General features: G+C 40.3%; 3 protein-coding genes across 5 annotated transcripts; 2 read left to right on the top strand and 1 right to left on the bottom strand.

The window, feature by feature from the left end:
• Positions 1-2,115: 2,115 nt before the first annotated feature.
• Positions 2,116-12,012, top strand: LOC100706200 (RNA polymerase II elongation factor ELL). The gene is made up of 12 exons (XM_003442821.5): positions 2,116-2,343; positions 4,684-4,728; positions 4,836-4,957; positions 5,446-5,606; positions 6,492-6,784; positions 7,028-7,152; positions 8,563-9,037; positions 9,125-9,212; positions 9,300-9,366; positions 9,480-9,651; positions 10,777-10,821; positions 10,921-12,012. Exons 1-12 carry the CDS (start codon positions 2,209-2,211, stop codon positions 11,047-11,049), a joined length of 1,857 nt encoding a protein of 618 aa, XP_003442869.1. The 5' UTR covers positions 2,116-2,208; the 3' UTR covers positions 11,050-12,012.
• Positions 12,013-12,500: 488 nt separating this feature from the next.
• Positions 12,501-16,110, top strand: d2hgdh (D-2-hydroxyglutarate dehydrogenase). 2 transcript variants are annotated; one of them, XM_005477212.4, is made up of 10 exons: positions 12,501-12,672; positions 13,206-13,572; positions 13,659-13,716; positions 13,795-13,934; positions 14,061-14,254; positions 14,327-14,495; positions 14,625-14,768; positions 14,863-15,005; positions 15,158-15,323; positions 15,412-16,110. In XM_005477212.4, exons 2-10 carry the CDS (start codon positions 13,233-13,235, stop codon positions 15,675-15,677), a joined length of 1,620 nt encoding a protein of 539 aa, XP_005477269.1. In that variant the 5' UTR covers positions 12,501-12,672; positions 13,206-13,232; the 3' UTR covers positions 15,678-16,110. The 2 variants fall into 2 exon arrangements, with proteins under 2 accessions (XP_005477269.1, XP_025756577.1); XM_025900792.1 differs by having other exon boundaries at positions 12,502-12,672; positions 13,659-13,934.
• Positions 15,994-25,810, bottom strand: acvr1l (activin A receptor, type 1 like). 2 transcript variants are annotated; one of them, XM_013270079.3, is made up of 10 exons: positions 25,628-25,810; positions 24,871-24,954; positions 23,946-24,200; positions 23,625-23,836; positions 22,506-22,605; positions 21,589-21,735; positions 20,766-21,041; positions 19,058-19,255; positions 18,703-18,833; positions 15,994-17,699 (listed from the first exon to the last, which is right to left on the bottom strand). In XM_013270079.3, the coding sequence occupies exons 2-10, from the start codon at positions 24,941-24,943 to the stop codon at positions 17,568-17,570; spliced, it is 1,524 nt and encodes a 507-aa protein (XP_013125533.1). In that variant the 5' UTR covers positions 24,944-24,954; positions 25,628-25,810; the 3' UTR covers positions 15,994-17,567. The 2 variants fall into 2 exon arrangements, with proteins under 2 accessions (XP_013125533.1, XP_005477270.1); XM_005477213.4 differs by having other exon boundaries at positions 25,632-25,810.
• Positions 25,811-27,263: the final 1,453 nt, after the last annotated feature.

Below are 27,263 nucleotides of genomic sequence, written 5' to 3'. Positions count from 1 at the left end.
TCCTAAATAAGCCATTCAAGGGAAATTCCAGTGATACATGTCCACCACATCTAACTAAAATAGGCAAAATTAAATGATTAAGATTGTAATGATTAACACCTAAAAATACAACATTATCTTGTTAAAATTTCCTGGGAAGCGTTTGGTTTCTGGCATTGTTTCACTGGGTCTCTCACAGCTGGAAAAAGGCAAAGACAGAAGAGTAAATTATCTCTATATGTGTGACTTAGCAGGGACAAAATCCACCAGGAAAAGCTGAGAATGTAGATTCTCTCAGAGCCACTCTGCATTATATTTCAGTATGTGTTGAACTGTCACATGGTGCCACATTTATATCTTTACACACTATATTGCATTTATGACTGAAGCAGAAGAACTTCATTTTGTTGCATTATTAAATTAAGCAGAATAGTTGGTCTTTCAGTGACATACGTTCAGTGATGGAAAATAAAATGTAATTCTATATAATACTTTATACTTAGTACAAATAATTTATGCATATATTGTAATATTTCTCCAATACATTTACTCTAAAGCCTTGAATACATTTACAGAGTCAGAAAACTAAAATGTAAAATTGTGAAATGATAAGTACTTTAACCACATCTTTATTGAGCTGTAACATATATTAACATATCAGGAATTCTAGTCAAGTTGTATAGTAGAATTGCCAGTTTTATTCCATTCTACATAATAATTACTAAGTACTTTGGTACTCCAAGTATATCTTGATGCTACTAGTTTTAAAAAATTTTAAATGCATCACTTAGAGTTGTAATTGTGTGCAGTGATTCAGCTAAAAAAAATTGCACAAATTCTGTTTTGCAACAGGCAGCTAGTCACACATGTCTGAAGATATAATGTAAAATTGGTTCTTTGCTAAGATGTCTGTTACGTGTTGTCACAACAGCAGTCCGTCCCTTGAGTTAGATGCCTTTTTTATACTTGAATGATTCACAGGTCAGTGTTAAGCAGCTTAACAAACAAGAACAAACACAAACATCCATCTGAAAATGATCAGGTGCAAGGAATGGACTGAAAATCAGTGAAAAAGCAGCCAATGTCTGATGAAAACATTTAAAAGACCTACAGAAAGCCTGATGAAATGTTGCTCAAGACAATTTAAAAAAAATTATAAGAAAGTCTGGCTCCTTGGACGCAGACTATTAAGAAATGAGAGATGTCTCGACACTTGTACTGGTGTCACCACTAACCTGAGTATACAGCACAAATCTCTTAGTCTGTCCGATACCACGGGTGGATGTAGATTTAAGATGAACTTTTACATACACAACACAGGCAAAGCACACGTTTTGTTAATGGTCGCCATAAACACATGATATTTTTAATGTTGTAATATATTAGTAATATCACGTAATGGCTTGTGACCATTTTGCAACCCATTTTTGTTTAATCTAAGTTGAATGTTGTGATTTTAATGTACTGGAACTTTAATGTGCAGACCGCTTTTACAACAGATTAGTTGTCAGTTAATCAAATTGTACTCAAATTGTAATGTGGTTTAAAATAAAACAGGGTTAAAGAAAACCTACTTCCTCTCTATAGCTGTGCAGAAACCCCAAGACGGAATTGCAGTCTGCGTGTAATGTTGACACGCGCTAACCAGACTGGTATAACTTCTAGATCACAAGTAATGTTACATGCACATAACTTCCTCATTTCTAAACCCATTGTTTATTCTGTATGCACACCAATCATTGCTTAAAATATTAGGTTTGTCTTGCTCACACCCTTTTATTCTTGACATATAAATATAAATGTACCAAAAAATCAGGAGAAATATTAATAATACTAGTATCTCAGTATTTCGCTCAGATAAATCTCCATCCAGTCGTTTATAAATCGCTGAAAACGAATCGAAACGGAATCACCTGCGTCCTCGCACTCACTGTGCAAAGTACCCTCATCATGCCAAAGAAAGAGAATTAGCATAGTGAGAGGGGAAGTAGAAAAAAAAAGTAGAGGTGGTTACGTAAAGCCCTACGTAACGGTTTATTTATGTCGGTGGGCCAATAAAATGTGCTCTGACTTCAGCCGTCATGACGTAATGCGATCTACTCCAGAATAGCGCGCGGCAGAGGAGCAGCCACACGGTGCCGTTCAGCTCTTTCTCTCTCCAATGTTTGTTTATTTATGTCGGATTCGTGCGGTCCGGAATAAGGCTGGCAGGGCGGGATTTGCGGCGGCATGTCGGCGTTAAAGGAGAACCAGTGTTACGGGCTGTCCAGCGGCAAACTGAGCCGCGGCGGTAACATCTCCGTTTTTCACGTAAAACTCACTGACAGCGCGGCAACAGCCATTAATACCTTCCAAAACGGCAAGGTGGGTCATTTTCTAAAGTATTTTCTCTTCAAATAATTACCCGTTAAGTACACTTGCATTTAAATTTAACGTACCACTTTGTCAAAGGAACCATTTTTGGGTTTTTATAACAAAGGAAAAGACGAAGTGATACTAAAGGCGGGTTTGTTTTTTTGTGTGTGCTTTAAATTTCGGCCGAAGTTCACCACTACCTTCCCCGGTTGTTGACTCCTACAAGCTCCCCCCTTTTCAAGCTATGAAATGGAAATACATGTTGCATAATACAACGCAGAAACGTTTCCCTGTTTGCTGATGTTTGTAACGAGCTGCTGGCCCACTGCTCACAAGCTGCTGGCAAAGTACTAGGAATGCTAATCAGTGCCGGGGTCGAGGAGAGGAGAAAGGAAAAAGGAGGACAGGCTGTGTGTGTAGGGGGGAGGAAGGGAGGTTAGTTGTGGGAGGATATTCTGAATTGGATTTAAAGACATGGAGTACTTGTGTGATTTTTTTTTTTCTTTTTTAATTTGCTGAATATCATAAAAATCAGAAGACAGATGGACGAACTCAGGCAAACATTTGACCCAGTTAATCATAAATGAATCAGACGCTGCAGGAAGTGTAAAGCAGAGAACAGTCATGTACACTTCCTCAATGCACTAATTCCTCCTAATACAGATAGGAAACTCCTCAGTGAAGAAATGACAGCTACAAGCTTTTCTGATGAAAGGTGGAAACCACGCTGCTCATGTCATGTCCTCACTTTCAGCGTAATACAGCTGTGATGAGATTGAGGGGGGAAAACACCTGATGAGGAGCAGGATGTAATATGCATATATCAGTGTTTCTGAGCATGCATTTAGGTTCTTTATTTAGCTTTAAGCATGTCTATTCAAATCCTACTTGGCTGGATCACAGATACCAAAAAAGAAAAACCCAAAAAACACCTCCACACGTTACTCTGTACTAGCAGCCACCTCACTTTCTCTGCACTCATCAACAGGTGGACTTATGCAAAGGTCAGAATCGAGTCATCACATACTTTCCATCCCTGCTGCAAACGTGTCACTTTGGCTAGCTCGCCCCTGTGAGAGATGATACTGTGTTTCATCATATTTTTATGTGTGGAGCTGCTTATTGACCTTAGCCAGTGCAGGGGGATGGAGGAGCAGCAGGACCTGGAGCAGACAATGGTGCATGTACCCATCTGTTTAAATGGGAACTGAGCACTCAAATAATATCTGACATGCTTGGTTAATATCCTGAGTTTATTAATAGGACTGGGTTTGTTCTTGATATGAACACAGTGGGTGCAGGGTTTCTTTTTCTCCTTCAGATTCCTAAGTAGGAGGGGGAAGCAGCTTCTGGGTGGTAAAAGTGAAGCAAGTACAGTGCTTAACAGTGAATTAAACCCACATTCATTTTAATGGCCAGCAGGAGGTGACTTTTCTAGTTTCAGAAAGAAGTCCAGTTGTAGAAGTCTATTGGAAAATGACCCTGCTGCTCACTTGATCTGTACCCTTATTATATGGTTGTCTGGTAACTTTATGGTTTCAATTTCTAGTTTCACATCTTATTCAATACAGCATGATTCAAAAAGTGTCCAGAAGGACAGTAAAGTGGCATATTTCCCTTGTTTTTCCATCATATCCCTCGCTGTTTGCGTGCCGTTTCTAGACAGCAAGAGAGGGATGGGCCTCGCTAACCAATGGACGATGTCACAACAGCATTGTCTATCTTTTATATACAATTTGTGTGCACTATGCAGAGCTAATTAGGAAAGCTCACATCTTCCTAAATCAATAACCCTGTTTACAATAAATAAATAAATAAATGAAAAATCCCCCAACTGTAGCACTTGAGTCCTGTAATCAGACGCTTACTGGGCCGCTGCAAAAGAAGGGATACTACCTTCACTTGCAAGCTGGTGTGGGGTGGTAAGAAAAAAAGATGTTGGAAAATTCTCTGAAATGCTGTTCACAGTTACGAAGAACAACAGTACACAAAGCAAAATGAAAATGGGCTACTAGCAGCCAGAAAACCACAGTGAAGGTGGAGCCAGAAGCATTCAGACGAAGAGTGCAGACCACAAAACATCCTCTGCTGTCCCGCTCTATATGTATATGTGTGGGCTTGTTTTACTATACTTGTGGCATCTCCTAACCTTGTGGAAACTAATATAACTGGACTTCACAAGTTTAAGGTTAAGCATTTGGTTGACGTTGTCAATGTTAGCAAATGAAGCACTTATACATAGGGGGTGTGAGAAAATGAGTCAGTATGTTGATGCTTGTGGGGTTTCAAAGATGTACACACATCTAATGTTTTCCCTCTTTTTTTTCTTTTTTTTCCCCCCCACCACAGGGCTGGTCGGCCCATCCCACCATCTGTTTTAATGGAAATGAAGGGGTAAGAAGGACATCTTACTGCTGACACAGCAATCCTCACACATTTTAAAGTTGATATATCTCAATCTTTGCTCTGCTCTTTTTCTTCTTTCCCTTTTCATATTACAGAGAATCACCATCCCTTGTTCGGAAAATAAAGATGAAGTCAGGAATTTCACCTTTGGTGTGACTAATGTTGCCCGTGATAATCCCAACGGAAGCTTTGACTGCATCAAACAGCTCAGCACCAGGTAAAGACAGCAAAAAGCGTCAGTTTCGATATAGGAAGCGTTTTCAGATTAAAATAGAGTTGTAAGGCTTTAACCGTATTGTTTTGTCTGAGGTGATTATATGATTATATGTTTACTTAGTATTATAGATGCAGAAATAAATGACTGCCTCAATGAGTATTAATCTTTTCAAATGTCTCTGCCCCCTGCTGCTGTGTGAAAGTTACCCTGCTGCTAACGTTTCTCTGCCTTTAAATGCCAGAGAAAACTCAGGGTTCCTGACTGCATAAGCATAGAAATGCACTGAAGTGGATTTAAATGTCACGTATTGGCGAGGCAGACAAGTAGTCCAGCGTACATCTAACTGAACACTACCTAAACATAAGCATGAGTCAAGCAACTGCGTCCTGAGAAACAATCTTTTATTTGACACGGATAACCTTTGCAAGGAGTCGTTAAAGCGCTGTCAGGTCGCTGTCTGTACACGCTGTCTTCCCTCCTCCTCTCAGTGCCGCCGAGGAGCTGTCATGTCTCGGGGTGATTCAGAAGAAGATGACAGTCAAAGCCACAGATGAGTCGTACGATAAAGCTCGTCAGAGCATGGCCCAAGCCGAGGAGGAGACACGCAGCCGAGGGGCCATTGTCATCAAACACGGAGGCCGCTACCAGGGTATGAAGTATAGAAAACACTTGCACGTCCACAGAGCTTACTCGGTTATACAACAGATAACTCCAGCTAAGCGAGAAGATTGGCCTGAAGAAAAATTTGTTCTGTGCTTATAAGCACAGACAGCCATATTGCATTGGTTGCCTTGGTAACGTGTGTAGTAACCAGTGACATAGTAACGGCCTGTCTTGTTTTCTCCTGCATGTTTTGTCCTTTTGTGTAGCTATTTGTAAACTTTCTATATGTGATACAGTGGTTTTAAAGAATACATGGTCTCTATGCACATACAGAAACTGCGTTCTGCACATGTTCCTTAAACATGAATGTGCATGATGAAACCAATGATTTAGCTTTTTTTTTTTTTTTTTTTTTCTTTACAAACCACCAAACCATTTCCGTATGAACTGATATATTATAGCCCGAGTCTCAGCTGCTTTCACCGAAAGGGCACATAAATATACACCTATATATGTTGAATGCTTTTGTTGATTTTGTCATTACAGAGGAAGCCTTAGAAAGAAAAAGAAAAACTTCCTTACAACAGGCTTGTGCAACCATGTGGTTACTTCTTAAATTAGACAGCAGGCTTTGCTCACTGAGATGCGTGTGCATGCAGCTTCGTAACCTAAATGTGGGTTTCTGAAAGGTGAAATGAGATCTTGTCTTTGTTTTTATCCACATCTCTGCTTTTGGAGAAAGTTAAGGAAGAAAGTCCTTTACCCCCTTAGTATCTGATTTTGCTTCTCTGTCTGGAAATAGCAATACACGTTAGGAAATGTAGCACAAGGTTATTTTTGATGATTGGAATCTCAGAAAGTGCTCTCCTGAGATATTATGTCTTTATTTGGAGATGTCGTTGATGTAAAAAAATTTCCTGTTTCTTTGAAGGCAAGAAGGTAACAGTGCGAGCCCCAGCCCCTGCTCTGGCCAGACTCACCAAGCCAAAACACTCGTCTCTTCTCAGCAACATTAAGAAGGGAGTCGGTGCGTCCAAGCCGAAGAAAGATGCCTGTGCATCAAACAGGAGAAGCAGTTGTGATTTGCAAGAGAAGCCCCTCAGGGAGAGAGTAATGCACCTGCTGGCTCTAAGGCCGTACAGGAGGCCCGAGTTGATCCTGAGGCTGCAGAAAGACGGGCTGACAGCAGGAGACAAAAACATGCTGGACTCTGTACTAATGGAGGTATTTCTGTTCCTGTTTTTTATACAAACATAACATGCAAGCATTAGACTGTGTTAAAACTGCCTTTATGCACGGGACTCTGGGTTTCCTTAATATCAAGTTTATGTTTTTGCAACCTTTGACAAGTCTGTAAAGAATATGAACACACATGGATCAGTTTGGGAATCAAACTCTTAAGTCAACCCCCCAAAAACAATTGTCTTAAGTCTTTTCTCCCCTGTTTTTGTGCATGCTTGTGTTCAGGTCACTAAGCTTAATAGTAGAGACAGCACATATGTTCTGAAGGACAGTCTGTATAAGGAGCTGCAGAAGGACTGGCCCGGCTACACCTCTGGAGACCAGCAGCTCCTCAAGCGCATCCTTGTCAGGTAACGCAGATAAGGATGTACCTGCTGCTGTTTTCATACTTCATGATTACTGCAGAGCTCTCAGGCCCTACGTTTCTTCATTATAATTTGTTAAGCTTAAGGAATGGAAATAACCGGCATTTTAGTTCATTTTCATCACTTTGTAAATCACTAAAGTGGCAAAATTTTCAGAGTTCAGTCATTATGTCTAAGCGTTTTTTAAGGGTTACAGGTTGCTTTTCTGCAGTGATGTAATTTCTCAAATTTGTGTTGCTGTAAATAGAGTCAGTTTCAAAAAAATCTTTTTGCATGTTTATGTAAAACAACCGTTACCCCGGCAGCAACAGTTCAGACCTGCATATGTAGGGGTTTTTTTTTTTTTCTTTTTTTAAGCTGCTGCCTACAGTACCAGGGAAAATTTAAACATGTCATAATTCGAGAGTATGAAATGACATATATGGACAGGAGATTTAGCGATTGTGAAATTCTGGACCAAAATGAAAGTTTACAGTAACAGTTTGGCTGATGATAATGATCGACATTTAAAAAAATAAATAAATAAATCAGTTCCCTTTTTTTTGTGCCAAGCCATTCATGATCATCCTTGATGCCGGTTTCATATTGTCTTGGTTGCATTGTGCCGAGATGGTGTTAGTATTCAGTAAACATCCCTATTCAACTGTTGTAGTTACTCATAATACAGAAGGAAGCACTCAGGTAACATAAACCAGTCTTAGTTTGAAATTCTCTTCAAATGCAGTTGCACAGCGATCAAAGGCTGTGATGAAACTCTCTCTCACAGCGAGTGCTCTGGTGCTGCGGATAAATTTAGTTAGCAAGAGGCCACATCTTAACTTCTTAGAGTTTAATTATCAGATCTGTGTCACCATCAGCCGTTCGGAGGAGACTGCATGAATTAGGCCTGTATGGTTGAAGCAGAAGGTGAACGGATGGTATTTGCATATGTGGTTCCCACTATGTAGCATGGAGGAGGAGGTGTGATGGTGTTGGCGACTTATTCAAGATTCAGTACAAAATTTAAACAACATTCGGCAGCAACACGTCATCCCATCTGGTTTGTTTAGTGGGACATTTATTTATTTAAATAACAGGACAATGAGCCACTGCACACCTCCAGTCTCTGTAAGGGCTATTTAACCAAGAAGGAGAGTCGGGGGAATTATGGGATATGTTTGATCACAGAGTGAAATAAAGGCAGCCTCTAAAAGCTTAGCATCGTGGTGCTTTTAATTTGGACTTTTCTTTTTTAAGCATTTAACACTTGCATCATTTTTTACCATATTATTTTGTGTTCATCTGGAGGGCTCTGCTGCCACTGCTGTTGCGTTGTACTGTACAGCACATGCAAGAAAGAAGAATGGATTCCAGGGAAATGCTAATCAAAGCTGATGCCCTGTGTTTTCTGTGCAGGCGACTGTTTCAACCGCAACAGAACCTCCTCGCTGTCCCTGAGGCCCAGGTCAGCCCACTGAGAGACACGCCCAACTCTTCGCCAGCACACCGTCCAAAGCATTCCCTGCCAGAGGAATACACTGACCCTTTGGCCTCCAAGAAGCCCAGGATATCCCATTTTTCCAGCAAAGCAGCCAGTGACAAGTCAAAAACGAGGCCTTATAAACAAGCTCACGAGGACGTCACAGCAGATGACAAGCAAAGCGTATCGCTTGATCCTCAGAGACTTATCGACTCCTTGTCAGCAGTCTGTCAGCAGGAAGAAAAGGTGGCTAAAAGGTTGGAACCACCTCACGCTCCCCCAAAAGAACCCGAAATTCCAGAAGATCACCCTCAGGATAACTCAGATCGCCCCCCGTCCCCTCTAACGGTGCCAGATCTTACCAAGCATGCAATAAAAAAGAAGAAGAGCAAACACAAACACAGAGACCATGTGAGAAACTGCTTCTTATTTGTCTCTTAATAGTTATTCCATTTCACGTGACACATTGCTAATTTGTATTTGTATTCATTTGTCAAGGAGAAGGATAAGAAGAGAGACAGGATGGAGAAAAGAAAAAGACCCAGCTCAGAGCATCCAAACAGCAAAGCCTCTCTGGACTGCACAGGTGAGGCCTAATGGCTGCTGACTCATCAGCACATGTGCTGCTTGTTTAGTTTTTCACTTAGCTGACATGTTTCTGTTTTTCTTTCAGAGCCAGCTGACATTTTTTTTGACTCTAATGCACTGCGAGTGGACAGTGCCACACCAGACTATTTATTGTAAGCATCATTCATTTGAACAAGTATTTGCAATGGTCAAAAAGGGTTGTTTACTTGTCTTAATGTATGTTATTTCATAATTTCCTCTTCTTTTTTTCCCGCCCTCTTCACAGGAAGTACACAGTTATTTGTAGCCACGAGCAGAGACAAAGTTACAAACAGGACTTTAACAAGGAGTACAATGAGTATCGAGATTTGCATGCTCGCATTGACAGCGTGACGCAGCAGTTCATGGATTTGGATACACAACTCAAACAACTCCACCATGAATCACATAAATATAAGGTAAATGTACAGAAATGCTTTTTTCTTTTTCTTTTCTTTTTCTTTTCTTTTTTTTTTTTTAAATGGAGGAAGTTTGCATACACGTCCTCTAATCTTTCTTTGATGTCTGTAGTTAGTCGTTATACACATGCTGTCCACTTTATTAGGTACACCTTACTTGTACCAGGTTGAACCCCCTTTGGTCTTAAGAACTGCCTTGATTCTTCATGGCATAGATTCATTCTTCAGAGATTTTGGTCTGTGTTGGATTGCATCACACAGTTGCTGCAGATTTATCGGTTGCACATCCATGATGTTAATCTGCCATTCCAACATATCCCAAAGGTGCTTTATTGGATTGAAATCTGGTGGCTGAGAGCAGAAATAAGTGCAGTGACAACTGAAACCAGTTTGATAATGTTTCTTTGAGCTCTGTGACAGTGTGTTATTCTTCAGAAAGCAGCCATCAGAAGATGGTACACTGTGGTCATAAAGGGGGGACATGGTTAGTAACAGTACTCTAATAGGCTGTATTGTTTAAATGATGCTTAGTTGTTCCTAGGAGGTCCAAAATGTATCAAGAAAATATCCCCCACACCATAATACGACCTAAATTTGTTTAACTTACGCAAATTGTAGCTTCAGTTTCCTGTAGTGGCAACGAGTTAGGTCTTCTGCTTCTATAACCCATGTGCCTCAAGGCTGGACATGTGCATTCAGTAATGCTCTTCTTTATACTTGTTGGCCCGAAGCAGTTGGGCCTGTTAAAGTCATTGCTTTGGGAATCCCCAAAGTAGCGACCTCTAATATCAGAAAGACATTTTCACCTACATGGGTGAAGGATTTTTTTTGGCTTATTAGACTGAGCAGATGAACAGGTGTACTTATTAAAGTGAGCAGTGATATGTGGTGAATTCAGTCATATTTTTCCTATATCAAACTTTCACACACAATAGGTCCCCTGTACCAGCATTTGGGGGGGAAATTGTTAGGTCATGGTTCAGGAAGCCTAATAAACAAAATTATGAAGACAAACAGTGATGTATTATAGTTTTTCTGTGATCTTATAGTCGCATAAGGATTATATTGCAACTTTTCACAGACTTGATTGAAATTAATCTTTATTTCTGTATTTTTCCCTGGCAGACGGTTAGAAATCAAATTCTTCAAGAGTATCGGAAAATTAAAAAGGTAATGACTTTCTTAAAACTCCCCACTTTTTTTTTCTTTTTTTTTTTTTTTTTTAAACCACCGCTTTTAAATAATCAAGTTTTCCGTTCCTCACTACAGTCCAACCCAAACTACAACCAGGACAAGGCTCGCTGTGAATACTTGCACAACAAACTGGCCCACATCAAGAAGCTCATATCAGAGTACGACCAGCAGCAGCTCCGTGTGGAGCATGCCGCTCTGAACTGAAGAGCCTAACTCGGAATGACGAGTGAACTTCACGAGTACGACAAAGATCCCCAGCCAAAGGGGATTCTTGCTGCTGAGCTCAGTGCCATCATGCTTAGGTCTGTGGTCTTAATGGCTAAATATGGTATCATTAGATCTACTGTGAATGTTGGCGAGGTTAAGTCTTTTGTGAGGAGCTGGAGTGATCAGACGGCAAGATGAGAGATTTTCTTAGAAAGTGGTCAAAGTGATGCTACTGCAGCAACACAGGAGTAACCGTTATTTTGCTCTAAAAGCTAGAGCTAGGGTCTTACTCTTCAAAATGAAAACGCACGAGGAAATGAGGTGAAAAGCCTTAAAAACATTTGGAGATTCTCATCCCTATTACACCTTTTAGTCGTTGGTTTGGGTTTTTTGTGTGAATTGAATCAATTTGAGTATTTACTAACTTGTTCTGTCAAACACATCAGTGTTGAGGCTTAAACTATTAACATGAAAAAATAATAAACTACAACCTATACCCACCCAGACAGCTCATACGAATGGCAGGCGAAGGTTAATGTCTGATGGCAGCTGGGACGCAGATGTGTCCTGAGAAGAATCCGTCCTGTTCTTTGGGTTTGGCGAGATTACGAGTCTTGCCAGTTGGCTGTGACTGCTGAGTTTTGCCTTGTGCTCCAACTGGACTCTATTCATAGTATTCCACTGGTACTGTGCTTCAGGTGATTTTCCTGGATCACCGAAGACTGTTATGTTGAATGTCATGTGAACTTTAAGTTGTAATCAGGGAATGTGTGTTCCGCACGAGCTTCAGTAAAAGTGTAAATTTAAAATGGTTTTAATTGTCTGGAAGGAAGTTATTATACTGTTTCTGGGAAGGAATCGAAATATGAAAAGATGTAGTTGCATGCTGTATACTTTACAGAATGCATGATGCATTACTCAAGATTTTGTCTGAGATTCAAATAAATCTGTTTGTACTCATTTTGTGTGATACTTTTCCTTATTTACTGTAATTTTACTCTAAATATAAAAAAAAAAAAAGAGTAAGTACTCTATGAATGATGTAAGATAAAAAGGACACTGTATTTGGTAATCATCGTTTTGATGCAGAAATACTACTTTATGCCTGTAAAATGTTGTCTTTGACATCTTTTCAGATCAACTAAAAAGGGGGGGAACAAATGTGATTTGCCACAAGCTTGCAACAAAGACGTGTGGTTTATCCCTTGAGTTGTCTGTTTTTATGCTCCAGAGTTTTATAGATTAGTTTTATATTCATAAATATATTATTTTGGTCCTGTTCTAAATTAATCAATAAATGAAAAAGGACTAATTAATTATTTTCTCTCTAAACCTCGATTCACAGCTTGATTATTCAGTCATCACTCTGTTTAATGATAAAGAAAGGTTCCCACCCATAGGCTAATATCCATTGCGTCAATCTGAAAACATGCTTCTGATTGGTCCGTTTTCCTCTGCTTTTTTACCCTGTCAACCTCAATAAGCAGCTTCATGCACTTGCTAGCACGCTAGTTAAAAACACGGGATGTGCCATGTTTATGTAACTGAACTGCCCTTGAACTTTGTGACTGAGCCATGACGCGAAAAAAAGAGACACACATTACTAAATGAACGCTTCTGGTGAGTAAATGAAGCCGTTATTCGGAAATGTCGGAAAGGAGCGTGCTAAGCAAAGTAGCTAAGCTAACTGAAGTTGCAGCTGCTTCAGGTGGTGGCTATTTGCAAGAAGAAAACATGCAAAGAGGGTAATAAGATGCATTACTGCTGGGAAGTAAGCGTATTTGCTGTAAAACATATGTAAAAAGACAGCTTTAGTTAGTGCACTTACTAAAGCTGTTCATATCTTAGGTCTCTTATACCTCATATATCTTCTGTCTCTTTCTATACCTGTTTGTGTTTATTAATGGATGCAGAAAGAGATGCAAAGAATTACCACCAATGCAGAGTTTTTATCAAGGTTGGCTTTTTATTTCTGCGTGTTTGAAGCAAAGAAAATGCAGTTAACTTCTAGTTAACAATCCTAACATTGCAGATGACTAGGGACAAAATAAAGAATAAGAAACTTTTGATAAGAAACTTTCAACTCCACTACAAGATAAAGAATGCTTTTAAAAATATCTGACTCTTCTTGTTGTCCCACCTGTTTTCTACAGCTTGTGTTGCTGCCTGTTCCTACAGTCATGGCAGGACTTTTCCAAAGAGCACTAAGGCTAAGGACAGCTCTGAGATGTCTGTACGACTACAGCACACTCTCACGATCTACAGCCACTCTTTCACCTGTTGACTTCCACAGACCTTTTCTGACCTGCAGCTCAGAGCAGGTTTTGGCCTCCACTCGTAAGCTACATGCTGGGGCGGAAGGGTCTAAAGTATCTCCTTCTGCAGCACCAGAGAGGTTGCCTTTCTGCAGAGTAACTGAGGAAGATCTGGCCTTTTTCAGGAAGATCCTACCAGGCAGAACCATCGTTGACCCTGATCTGGTGGAGCCTAGTAATGTGGATTGGCTAAAGTCTGTGAGAGGTGAAGGCTACAATTGAATTCGTAATACAGTTCATAATAATAATCTACTGCTGTTGATGGCTCATTTTCTGTTATATGTCCTGCAGGTTCTAGTGAAGTGTTGCTTAGACCTCAGACAACAGAGGAAGTATCACAAATTCTAAGGTGGATGGTAACCAAATCAACAGAAAGGTGTTTATCTAGTCATCAGACTTTTTCACATGTTTTGTTTTCCTCCTATAGCTACTGTAACAGTCGTAACCTGGCGGTGAACCCTCAAGGAGGAAACACTGGGCTGGTTGGTGGCAGCGTGCCAGTTTATGATGAGCTCATTCTCTCCACCTCTCTAATGAACAAAATCCTTAACTTTGACAGTATCTCTGGTAAGTTTAAAAGTTGAATTCAAAACAAGTGCTTCGCCATAGGCTGACAAATACCCGACAAATGTGTTTTTGATTTATGGATACTTGTGCTGAAAATTCTCAAAGATCACTTTTTTTCCCTCTCAGGTGTTCTGACCTGTCAGGCAGGTTGTGTCTTGGAGAACTTGTCTTTCTACCTCGAGGAGAGAGACTATATAATGCCACTGGACCTTGGGGCAAAAGGCAGTTGCCAAATTGGGGGCAATGTAGCAACCAATGCAGGTGGTCTCCGGCTGCTGCGGTATGGGTCCCTACACGGGACTGTGTTGGGTCTGGAATTGGTGAGTGCTGGACTTTTGATACTCTTCCCCCCCAAAAAATAAAGCTTATTTTCAAATCTGTAACACATGCAGGTATTGGCAGACGGGCAGGTGTTGGACTGCTTATCCACCCTGAGGAAAGATAACACAGGATATGACCTCAAACAGCTCTTCATAGGGTCAGAAGGCACTTTAGGAGTCATTACTGCAGTGTCCATCCTTTGTCCACGGAAACCCAAATCTGTTAATGTTGTTTTCCTGGGTAGGATTTTCTATTTGCTTCTCAGATATACCTTTGTAGAAGATGGTTGAGAAAGTTTTGTAAACCATTAAATGCGTTGCTTTTCTTGGAGATTAGCAACAAAACTCATGTGTCTATCTCTGCTGTTAGGCTGTGAGACCTTTGAGCAGCTGCTGAAAACATTTCAGCTCTGCAAAGGCATGCTGGGAGAAATTCTGTCCGCCTTCGAGTTCCTGGACAGTGAATGTATGAGGCTGCTGAATACGCATCTCAAACTACCCAATCCTATATCTGGTATAAGCACGTTCTCTCTCACACACACATATCTGTAATTATCCTATAAAACGAGTGAGCACACGCGGACCTGCCCTTTCCCTTTGCCGTGCAGACTGTCCATTCTACATCGTCATTGAAACTTCGGGATCTGACCCGACCCACGATGCGCAGAAACTCCACAACTTTCTTGAGGAGGCAATGACATCATCGCTGGTCAGTGATGGAACGGTAGCAACTGAGGAAGCAAAAATAAAGGTCGGTGGACATGATTGGAAAAAATATGCTTCTGTTGCATACAGTGAAGAAACTTTTAAGTATTCCAAGATTGATCCAAAATCATTTTATGTAATTGCATAGGTAAATATAATGCCAAATTATAAAAACATTTTCTGCTCGCATTTTCTCAGGCTCTGTGGTCACTGCGTGAACGTGTCACTGAGGCGCTGACTCACGATGGCTTCACCCACAAGTATGACATCTCCCTTCCAGTGGAACGGATCTACCAGCTGGTGACAGACATGAGGAAGCATCTGGGAAACCAGGCCAAAAGTGTGGTGGGATACGGACACGTAGGTAAGACGACTTGATAAAATGATTTGCACATACTTTATACACATACTACTGCCAGCTATCATCCAATTCTCTCTTACTTATCCTGTAGGTGATGGTAACCTCCACCTGAACGTCACTTCTCCGTCTAAAGACCCTGCTCTCCTGGCTGCCATTGAGCCATTTGTTTATGAATGGACAGCCAGCTGTCGCGGGAGCATTAGTGCAGAGCATGGACTGGGCCTGAAAAAGAGGAACTACATTTACTACAGTAAACAGAGCCAGGCTGTGGCACTGATGGGTAACATCAAGGCCATGCTGGACCCCAAAGGCATCCTCAACCCCTACAAGACTTTACCAGACAACCTGAAGCAGTGATGTACGCAGAGGTCATGCTCGAGTTAAACTTTAGTTACAACCTCACCGCTATATGGCATGTGTGGCAGTTAGGATGCTTTTCACACATTTGGTGCAGAAAAGCATCAAGAAACACTATTTGTCACACAAGCCACAAAATCCAGTCTTGCAAAAAAGAAAAGACAAAGTAGTTTCATTTTCTACAAAGCATTACTTTCAGACAGATATCTACTTTAGCAAGCTGCTGAAGTGAAGTTCCAGTTTAAATATTTTAACTACCCCTGTTACTTGCACTGATAGAGTAGCCTTAGTCTGATGCACTCCATATTCTATAGAATATTCAGCAGGTTTTAGAAAAGGAAGAAAAAAAATTCCACTTTCTCAGAGGAAACTAATGAACAATGACTGTCCTTCATATGGTGTTTGAGTGCCACTAGAGGGCAGGTGGGTATAACAGTGTGGGTGAAATGATGTCTGGATAAACTGATGTTTGATACATTTATGCAGTGAATGCCACAGCTTGTAATTGGTGGCCAGCTGTTTTCCTGTCAGAATCCAGATGTTCTGGATTTGGATGTAGCCACTGTAGGTGTCGGCAGCTGACTGTGTACATGTACTGAATGTATAATCATGCAGTAGCAGATTAAAGCTTTCCAATTTTGTTTGTAGAAATCATACCACATACTGCCCATTCATTAGGCAAGAGTGCAGTAAATGTTTTATTACATATAAAAAGGCAAAACAACTTTTTTCCCCCGAAAAAAAACCAAAGCCAGCATTTGAAAACAAAATCCTTCAAAACTCTTCATACACCTGCTACTTTAAATTTAAAGTCTTCAATAAACATTTCCAATTGAAGATGGAGTGTTTGTTTTTCCATTATTCAGGAAACTTGTACATGACTAGATTTCACCTCCAGTCTCTTAAAATAAAATGCACATTAGAACAGAAACCTTTTGTGATTCCTCCTTGCCTGAGCAGAAGACTTTTTCAGAATCAGCCACAGTGAGTTTATAAAGTATGTCACACAGAGAGGATCAGGTCATTTCATATTCCTATCACACGTTACACACTACTTCCTATTGGCAGGTACTTGCTGCTTCTCTAGTCCACAAACCACCAGAATAAACATGTTTGTAGTGTTTTGATCTTCTTCCCTACCCTTCTCCACTATTTCTCAAAAAAATCATTTCCTGGCCAAATAATGATGACGTGTACAGCAAGTCCAGTAGAGTAAATGCCTATATATGTATGCAGTCAGTATTACACACCATCGCACATCAGTCTGTATCTTCAGTAGTGTGGTAGCAATGGCGATTCAATACATAAATAACATACTAGTGTTTTTTTTTCTTTAAGAAAAAGGTTTAAAAACGATTTTGATTCAATTGGCTCTTTCTTCCTTTTATAAGTGAACATTGTGTTTCTGTGGTGATGGCTGATAGTAATAAATGGGTGACAGATTTCTGATTGTCTCTGAGCAGAATGCCAAAAGGCTGGAGATCAGAAATTTGAGTAGACAGTCTTGTAGTGTTTGTACTGGAAGGCAAAACCCAGTGTAGTCCCACATGGACATTAAAGCATTGGGATGGGGTTACTATAATATACCAGCCATTCACACTCAGTAACAGTCCATAGTTCAAGTTGATGGAAACACACTGGCAACTGGTTTGCCTCATATCAAAGGCTGGCTTATTCAGACACGACAGGTCCAAATGTCTGTGTGGGCTTCAAGTCAAAGATGTTGGTGGAAGGCATCCGCAGAGAAAGTGAGAGAAGGATGAGGCTGAATGACTCTTGGAACACCTCTTTCCATCTGCCTAATCTCCCTCTCTTTTTAACAAAACACTGGGAGTCTTGTTGAAGCCAATCCCTGACACCAGGCAGCTGCCTCTGAAACATGGCACCCTCTCACGACTCCTTGCCCTTTTCCAGAGAGCTGTGAATCTTGTCCAGAGTCTTCTTGATGCGCAGTGCTGTAAGCCTGGCAGAGGGGTTCTGGTACCAACATTCCTTCATTAGTTTCACCAGAGCAGAGAGAGTCTGAGGGAGAAAGAATGAATAAAAATATCATACACTGATGCATCCATTCTGAAAAGAATCAATGTTACTGCAAGCACTTTCAGATGTTGGCCCATCACCAGACAATGATCACATATGTAGGCACTCATGAGTCATGGTTCAAATAAGAGCAAGAGTAGTTGGTTCGTCATCATATACAGGTGCTATTAAGCAATTGCAGAAAAACAACACACAATATATTAGAGTGACTATTTCACAGCTTTATGCCTCTAGTTAACTATTAGACCCATAATACATAATGAAGACTGAAGAAATTTAGTATAAGCAAAGTATAATTGTCTGTCTAGTAAAGCTGAGAGCGGACAAAATGTCAGATATACACGCACACTCATAAACTGTACAACTGCTTGTTAATGCGGATATCTAATCTGCCAAACATGTGGCAGGAACTGAGTGCATTACATGTAGACATGTTCAAGATTTCCTGTTGAAGGTCAAACTGAGCGTCGGAATTAGAAGAAAGGTGACTTAGGAGACTCTGAACGTGATTACTGGTACCAAATCCACTGGTAACAACAACTTGCATAGCCATTTCTATGGTTTAAAGACAATGACCTAAAAAGATCAAATATCAAGTTAGTGCCAGTTTCCTGAGTGAAAATGCCAAAGGTCCAGAGGCAACAAGCCAGACTGGTTCGATCTGATAGGAAAGCAACAGTCACTCAAATAACCGGCTGTTAAGGTATATAGAAGAGCACGTCAGAACACATCATTTGCAGCAGATGGGTTACAACAGCAGAGACTGCACCATACGGCACTAAAAGAACAGGCTCACCAAAATTGAAAAACAAAAGACTCGAAAAAGGTTGCCTGGTCTGACGAGTCTCAATTTCTGCAGTTCTACCCGTTTCACTGTACTCAAATGGCCTCCACAGACACCAGATCTCAATCCAACTGAGCACATATGGTGTGTGGTGCTATGTCACTATCGTCTGTCTCTCTTGACAAAAAGATTCTTACTCACAGGATCAGAGAACCATCGATTAGGAATGAAAGGCCTCTGCTGTTCCACACACACCACTTTCCTCATATCCTCAAAGCTGGGATCGTTTGGCACCTGATCGTAAAACGGAGGTTTGTACTCTTCAACAATGCCTGAAAAGTGGAATTTGAAAAATTAGTGAATATTTAAGGACAATTTAAACAACAAACAATAAAGAGACAACCAGAGGGGCTGGCAAAGATCACCATACTGCATCATACTATCTGACTATATTACAAGCAGCAGGAATTTTATGTATGAAGCAGTGCATCGTGATCACGTTAGCGTGCCACTCTCTGTAACGTCCACAGCAGTGCCCTATGTGCATGACACTCACCATTGCTGTACGTGCGTCTCGCTATCTCCCACAGCACCAGTCCAAAGGCCCATATGTCCACTCTCTTGTAAGCATCGAAGCAGTCTGTCTGAATGGTTTCTTCCAACACTTCAGGTGCCATGTAGCGCTTGGTGCCAACCTTTGGATTGTTGCCCACATCCAGCAGATTGTCTGCCTGGGAGTGGGTCACGGCCAGCCCTGTAACATGCAGTTACACACAGTGTTATAACAGGACCTGAAATTGATGTCTCCTCAAATGAGCGTATGATTTTGGAAAAAAGGTTTGACAGGTGCGGAGACACCAAGTAATACAACAATACAACCCTGCAATGCATTTTAGATAATGGAAGATTCAAAGCATTGAATTTCACATTACATATTCATTAAGGATACATAGCATAGCTGTGTGAGAGGGCTGCAGCTATTGATTATTGTAGTACTCGAATAATCTATTGATTATTCCATTGATTAATCGAGTAATCGGATAAGAAATATTTTTGTCTGATTAATCAGCATTAATAAATATTCAAAAGAGAAAAAGCACAAGTCTTTCAGAGTGAAGTGCTCATTGGTTTTGATTTTAGAATGTTTTAAAGTTTAACTGCATATAACATCTGTCAAAAAACCTCAATTAAACCCTTTGAAATTTAATGTATAGAAAACATTAAATGCAAAAATATATAAATAGTCTCAAGTACAGTCAAAGATTAAAGAATATTAAAATAATATAAATGCAATCTAAACTAAGGCATAAAAAATATCTTTATTCTGTCTTCTTGGAAGGCTTTCTGACATTAACAGGAGGCAAGTTTTTGTGCTGCTGAAAACAGAAGTTATGATGGTGTGCCTTCAGCAAGCTGTATAATTTAAACATCATATCGGACGAAGTTAACAGTTAATCTGCAGATTTTCATACAACTTCTGGAGGTTTCCTGCAGATTTTCCGCTGAGTAAAACAAACAGCTGTGGATGGAGCAGTGACAAAGTTTGTTTTTCTTCCCGTCGGAGTTTGTTGATCAGGTGCTTTGATGAAGGACTCGATGCCTTTTTGGGATGCTAGAAACACGTTTTTTGGGGGGGGTTTTCCATTTAACCTCACCATCCCGGTAAAGGCTCCACCTCTTTGGTCTTCGTGGTGTGTGTGTTAACAGAACAGCTCCACGTTAAACTGTGCTAGCGTCATCATTACTGCTATTGTAGTGTTATCAGTGTTTTTGTTTAAAACTGGGGGCTGTGTGGGCTTAGTGTTGTCAAAAATTTTATTCATACGCTGCTCCTAAATACGTTTCTATTGCAGGTCTGAAATGCTCACAATTACATTGTTTAAAACAGCAGTGAGCTACAGAGCCGTGCAGTAAACAAGGGATCGAAGCAAATTGTTCAGTGAATCGTTGCAGCCCTAAATCCCATAGTATACCAACAAAAATGTATAGTTATTTAATTATTTTTTCCTGGAAATAATTAACCTCAAGAATACGTATTACTAAGCAAAACATTGGATAATGCTGATAATACTATTATTACTTAATTTTTTAAAAACAAGCCAACTGTAAATATGCTGTCTGGACTTAATAAAGCTTTTAATATCTAATTAAGTTATGTTTACTGTTTTGAGCAGTAATCACATGGCTACAGTTTATCTGAATCCCTTAAATAGGTGAAAATCCCAACAGTTCAGAGGAGACAAAAAAGCAGAAAAGTGACTGACCAAGGTCTGCGATGCAGCACCGCAGCTCCTTGGTCACCAAGATATTTTTACTCTTCAGGTCCCGGTGTGCGATGGCCGGTTTCCCCTCTGTGCCGAAGATCTCCGTGTGCAGGTGCACCAGGCCGCACGCTATCGATGCAGCCATTGCCAGACCTTCTGACGTCTCCACTGCAACTCGCTGCAAGTAGTCATAAAGCGAACCATTTTCATGGTAATGGGTGATGAGCCACAGTTGCGTGCTGGAGTTGCGAGAAGTCATATCGGATGCCATGAACCCTGAGGGACAGAAAGGTGAGATGACACAGAGAACAGAAGTAACATGTAATAAGATCATGAAATTGTGTATTATTCATTCAGATGCAAGTCAAGTTCCTCTGGCGTCAATCACACTTATTACTGTTGCATTTTGCTGAATCCTTTTGTATTATCTTTCATAGATCATCTTGTACTTCTGGGTCCCTTTAGGGGGTCACCACAGCAACTCCTCTGTCTCCATCTCACTCTGTCCCTAGGATCCTCTTCTGTCATACCAACCCTCTGCATGTCCTTCGTGGTCTTACACTTTTCCTCAAGCCTGGTAGCTCCATATTCAAGATCCCTTTGTTTAATATATCCACTATCCCAGTAGCTCTAACCCGAGCCGTCCCTCTGACATCATGATTTCCATGACTTAGTGCTTTAAAATAACTTTGAGAGTCTCCAGTTCAGGGAAGCTGAGGTTAAAATTCAGAGCTGCCATTACTATGCAAGGAAATACACATGTTTGCCTAACCAAATTTGGGGACAGTCAGCAAGACCAAAACGTTAAGCGTAACAGACTCACCCAGTATGTTTTCATGCCTCAGCAGCACTGTATTGTAGATCTCTGTCTCTCTGAACCAAGACTTCTCATCTCTTGAGGAGAAGATTTTCACAGCCACATTCTCGCCCTGCCACTGTCCTCGCCACACCTCTCCATATCGTCCTTTGCCTGGGGAAAAAAAAAAAAAAGTATAATAAAGAGGACACAAGAGGAGAGGAGAAGAAACAGGAAGTCAGAAAAAAAAATTCAGATGCATGCATTTTAAAAAGACAGTCACTGTCTACTTTTTAAAATTTGAGGAGTGAATTTTCACTCTATTCCATTGCTACAGCAGTGAGATTCCTTTGGCACAGATTTGATGTTTCCACATCAAAAGCTCAACAGTGCACAAAGCCACCAACTTGAAAACCAAACTTTTACAAGCTGTAGTTCATGATACTGTGGTATATAAAAAGGACCCCAAGACAAGTAACCTACATACTTTTATTTGAAAGCTACATCAAAATCTGTCAGATTTTATAGTGCTTTTTACAGTGACATTATCTTTACCTTTAACTTCTGACAGGTGACAGTTTTGAACATGGTCAACAACTCACACAAATAAAAAAAGGAACTGATAAGATGTTTTGACAGTTTCTTGAAATAAGTCACAGATGATTTGACATCACTCAGATTCCACGGATATGTACAGTCATGACTGTAATCAGGATCGCATGCGGGGTTAACTGTAAGCATGCTCACTTCTGGGAAACTAACTAATGTGTGAATATATCCTTTTCCTCCTGATTAATGACGAGAATTTGTTGTTTTCGTGATGAGTAACTTATGTGTCACGACTTTGGATTTTTTTCATGTCATCTGAACAATTTTCAGTAGAACTCTTATCAGATCTGCCAGTCAAACAGATATGAATCTGAAATGTTACATGTTATACCTACCTACGCACTCCACCAGACTAATCTGCCGGGCCACAGTTCTCTGAACAAGGAAGGGAAGACCTGAACCACTGCCTGACGTACATGAGTGATCCAACAGGTCCTGCAGATAGACAGATTTGATTTTAGCTTTGTTTGCAAAGATTTTTGAAGAAGAACATAAATCTTTACATGTCAAATGTAGCTAGCATGTAGAGTCATATACAGGTGTATGCTTAATATGCTTGCTGAAAGCTACAGTTGTGATCAGAAGTTTACATACACTCATCAGTGTATGTAAATCATGAACTTTATGGCAATTTTGGACTTTTAATGACTTCTTCAAGAATTGGGTTCACAAGTTTCAATTTATTTGGATTTTCTAAAATTCGCATGGGGTGAAAAGTATATCTGTGAAGGTTCTCATTCATCCAGGTCATCGTAGTCTAAGGAGCTTGGAAAGAAAAGCGTCTGGACTTCTTTAAGTTGCCTGAAGACGTTTCACTTCTCATCCGAGAAGCTTCTTCAGTTCTAGAGTCAAATGGTGGAGAGTCCCAGATTTAAGCCCCAAGTTACATCTAGACCAAAACCTTTTGGTAGTCATTTACAAGCTTTTGGCAAGATATCTCACCACTATTTCTGCAGAACTGGCACAGTTGGCAGGTAGTCATTGTTCTCCATTATTCCATCCACTTTGTGCAATGTACCAATACTATAGTCAACAAGACAGCTCCGGGGTATGATCCTACCACCGCCATGCTGGGCAGTTGTCACAGTGTTTTTAGGTTTGAAAGGCTCACTTTTACTACACTTCACTACACTTTTTTACTTTTGACTGAGTAGTTTAGAGAAAATCCCAAAAATAAGTTCAGACTTGTCCACCTAGTTCTTGTTCTTTAAGTTATTAAACACCTATGTTGTACAATAATTCCACCCTGGAGAAAGAACAGTTCAAAGGAATCATTAAAAACTAAGATTACCATAAAGTTAATACCCATAGGTGTATGTACACTTCTGACTATAACTGTAAATTGAAGGTGAAAAATATCCTAATACTCAGAGGCTGGAAGAGAACACAAAGCGTGAGATGGGCCTTCTTGCTTTGGCCAAATCCCTTTTCATGGTTATCTCTGTTACTCTTACCGCTAAAGTGCTGTCTCCGACATTGGAAGTGATGAGACCGTCTATGGCTCCCTGCTCAGCGTCAAACTCCTGCAGTCTCTGCAGACGTCCATGATGGAGCCTTCTGCAAGCCAGCACTGATACTACAGACAGCAGAGCCAGAACGACCACTGGGCCAAGTACGAAGAGAGCTAATGTCTCCACACGATATCGAACTGGCTCACCTTCTGGGGCTGTGGGTAAATGTAGAAAAGAGATACGTATAGTTTGAAATGGGGGGAAAAATGTATAGTAAGGAGAAGAGCTACAGGACAGTCCAATTTCCTTGTAGACATAAAGCACCTGATGGTAGAAGAGACATCAGATATTCCCTGGTGGTATTGCTGTTGCACCTGTCCTGGGAGCAGCATTGAATAGCCTGGTGGTAGGACGTAGCTGTGAAGCACTGGAGAAGGATTTGGTCCGGCTCATCCAAACAGCCACGCTCAAAGAACACTCCACTCTTACTAACTTTGACTGAAGAGAAGCACTGGGTACCTTGGCACCGGGTGGGGTGGAGGCATTTAGGACCTTCACATGCACACTGCAGCTGTCCATCTGTAAATAACAGGATGCAAGTTCAGAATATTAACTTTGAATTAAAGGTAATAGGTTCTAATAAAGCAAAAGACATAATAAAAGACAGGTAATGGACTCTCAGTGTGTTCAAGATAGTAGGTGGGCATCACCAGACACCCCATCATACAATATTTTCACAATACTTTAAACCCACAATATATGCTTGGGTTTTTAAACATTTTACTGAGTGTTACGGTGATATATATTGCAACTTCTCAAATGTTTTTAACTGCAAATTATGTCATCAAATTTAAACTTTGCCATATCTGTTTTATTCAATAAGATAAAAATGATCTCACGTCACTTATTTTCTTGCTACAAAATGAGAACATTGCCACTTAAACGTGCCTTAAGTAAATGTTGCCTTAAGAGAGTGAGTCTGCTATCAGTCTATGACAGTTAGCTCCAGACACGCATCAGCTTACATCTTAATTTCTTTGATTTTTTTTCCAAATCCAGAGTACATCACTTGTAAAATAATTTTTTTTTGTCGTATATCACACATAAAATTAAAGACCATCCCTGTTCCGGGTATTATTTTTTCTACTACAAATAAACAATCTCCAGCAATTTAATCTTCAGGCTTGAGCACAAAGCAGCGAGAAGCAGTCTCACAAACAATAAATGAAAAAGCACAGGAGTACAATACCTGGACCCTCAGCTGATATCGACAGAGTCTGCAGCGAGAGCAGCAGCAGGACATGGACACTGCAACGACCCATGTTTCAGTGCACTAAGAGTGGGGAGAAGAGGCAAGATGAACCAGAGAGTTCAGATGAGTACACTCATAATTACATTTAGCCCCTTTATGTTATCTGACGAGCCTCATAAGGCTCCAGACAGAAATGAAACAACAAATTATAAAGGCTGAACGACATCAGTTTGTCCTAGAAAGCATTACTTAGTATACATTAGTGCAATGGATTAAACAGAAGCCTTTTAAAAAGACGGTCACCATGAATTACTTCCAAATGTATAAATGTCTTCACCTAAACATCATATAATCGTGTGGTTCGTTCTTAAGTGGTTGACTAATAGACTAATTGCTTTATATATAAGACTTGATGTACTATAACTGTTCCTCCGCAGGCTAGCATGCACAATAACAAACATACACTAAAGGCAGCCTCTGGTTTTGACTTAACATTTAGAAACAACCAAAGCTATCAGCAAATCCTTCTTTAAAAGGAAAAAAAAAGATAGGGGACCTAGTTGTTTGCTGTGGCCATTAACATGCGGCCTCATTGGCCGTTCACAGGCGCCAGGCTGCCTGGTGCTGCTGCCCTGTAAACTAAGCTAAGCTAAGCTAAGCTAAGCTAAGCTAAATTAAGCTAGCCACACAGCACAAAGCGCAGACTGACAGCCGGACGAGGACAGCCAAGACAGAGCATTAAAACAACACCCACCTACCTGGCACACACGCAGCGCAGTTTCTAACTCATGCTGTTAAGCCTGCACATTCGTACACGAGTATTAAATAATCGTATCGGCGTGATTTTCGATGTAAACCGCTAAAAGAAGGGACCACAGCCCAGCCCACCCACTGGCTGTTTTCGCTTCCAGCTACACTTGACGTCACCAAAACATTAACATCAAGTTGCATTGTGGGGCAGAGAAGTCCGCCAAGTTAAAATCAGTGTAACGCCAGTGACATTAATGTGTATCTGAAGTGTTAATAACGTCAGCCATTATTATATGATGATTAAATGAGAAGAGACTATTGTGTGTTAACCTCTGTGGTCAGTAAATGCTGCTCAGTGGGTCCTAAGCTGCAATCATTACACGTCTGTGTAAGCACTTATTGAAGAGGCTGCTAATAATTAGTGGTGAACTTCGTATTTAAGTGCATTTTTTAGCATTATGCTGGTTTCTAATAGTGAAATATTCGCTTTTTACTTCACAACATACCCTTGTTAATTCTCAGATCAATGTTTAAAATAATATATATGTATTGTTATAGATTAAATGACACAAAGATACATTGAGCTATTAAAGTTTGCCCCACGGTGACCAGCTACAGTATTAAAACTGCTTAAATCCTCTTACATTGATAAAAAAAAAAAAATCCAGCAGTGATAATTTTACACTGAATTTCAATAAATAAATTTTTAAAAGGTCACAAATGCATCCATATCAAATCTGGATCAAATCTGGATACCAGACAGCTGATCCTGAACACATCTAAAACTATTGTTGACTTTATAAAGAAGGCATTTCAACATCTCTTACTCTATCAATGGGCCGGTTGTTGAGAGGCTACAAGTGTCTATACAAGTCTTCATCATGGGACTTAAACACTGTTTCACATTGTTGGTAAAGTGCACCTGAGGCTGTATTTCCTCCAACAGCTAAGGAAATACAGGGTTATTTGGGAAAGTATAATTCATTTGTATAGAACTGTTATGGATTAATTTCTCCATCCTGACTTGGTATAGTAACACAACCAATCAGGGCAAACAATAGCTTGAAAAAGTAGTAAGTAGAGCCTCCAAGGTCATTGGTTGAGGTCTATCTTCCATAGCTTCACACTATGGCACCAGAATCACCAGGAAGGCTGGAAGCATCATCACTGACCCCTCCAACCCTCCACATCACCTATTCAGTCTTCTCACATCAGGAAAAAGATACATGAGCAGAGCATCACATATTAGGGATAGCACCAACCTCTAAACTATTGAAATATGCACTGAACCTCCTGTTACCTATATCAGGTTGTAATCAAAGAATCTGAAACCACTGAAACCTATATTTATGTATCATGTCATCATATCATTCAAGTTAAAGACACTGGCAAATATCTGTGTTTGTCTCACTTGAGTAGACTAAATTTAGACTTAGTAGAGGACTAGTGTCAGAGCACAGGCTTTCCAAATACAAACTATGACTCACAGCAACAACCCAGAGGAGAAGTTATGAACTCACCTTTAATTTTAGCTCAAAAAAATCTTACAGTTCGCTTATAGTTTGGTCTGTGTGGGGGAGACTTTCTTGCTATTATTACAGCTGCACAGACATTTAGAAACAAGACTAAAAATAACCAGT

Source organism: Oreochromis niloticus, linkage group LG19 (genome assembly GCF_001858045.2).
Source record: "Oreochromis niloticus isolate F11D_XX linkage group LG19, O_niloticus_UMD_NMBU, whole genome shotgun sequence".
Classification (NCBI taxonomy): Eukaryota; Metazoa; Chordata; class Actinopteri; order Cichliformes; family Cichlidae; genus Oreochromis; species Oreochromis niloticus.
Note: the sequence above shows the minus strand (reverse complement) of the source record. Positions and strands in the feature narration are given on the sequence as shown.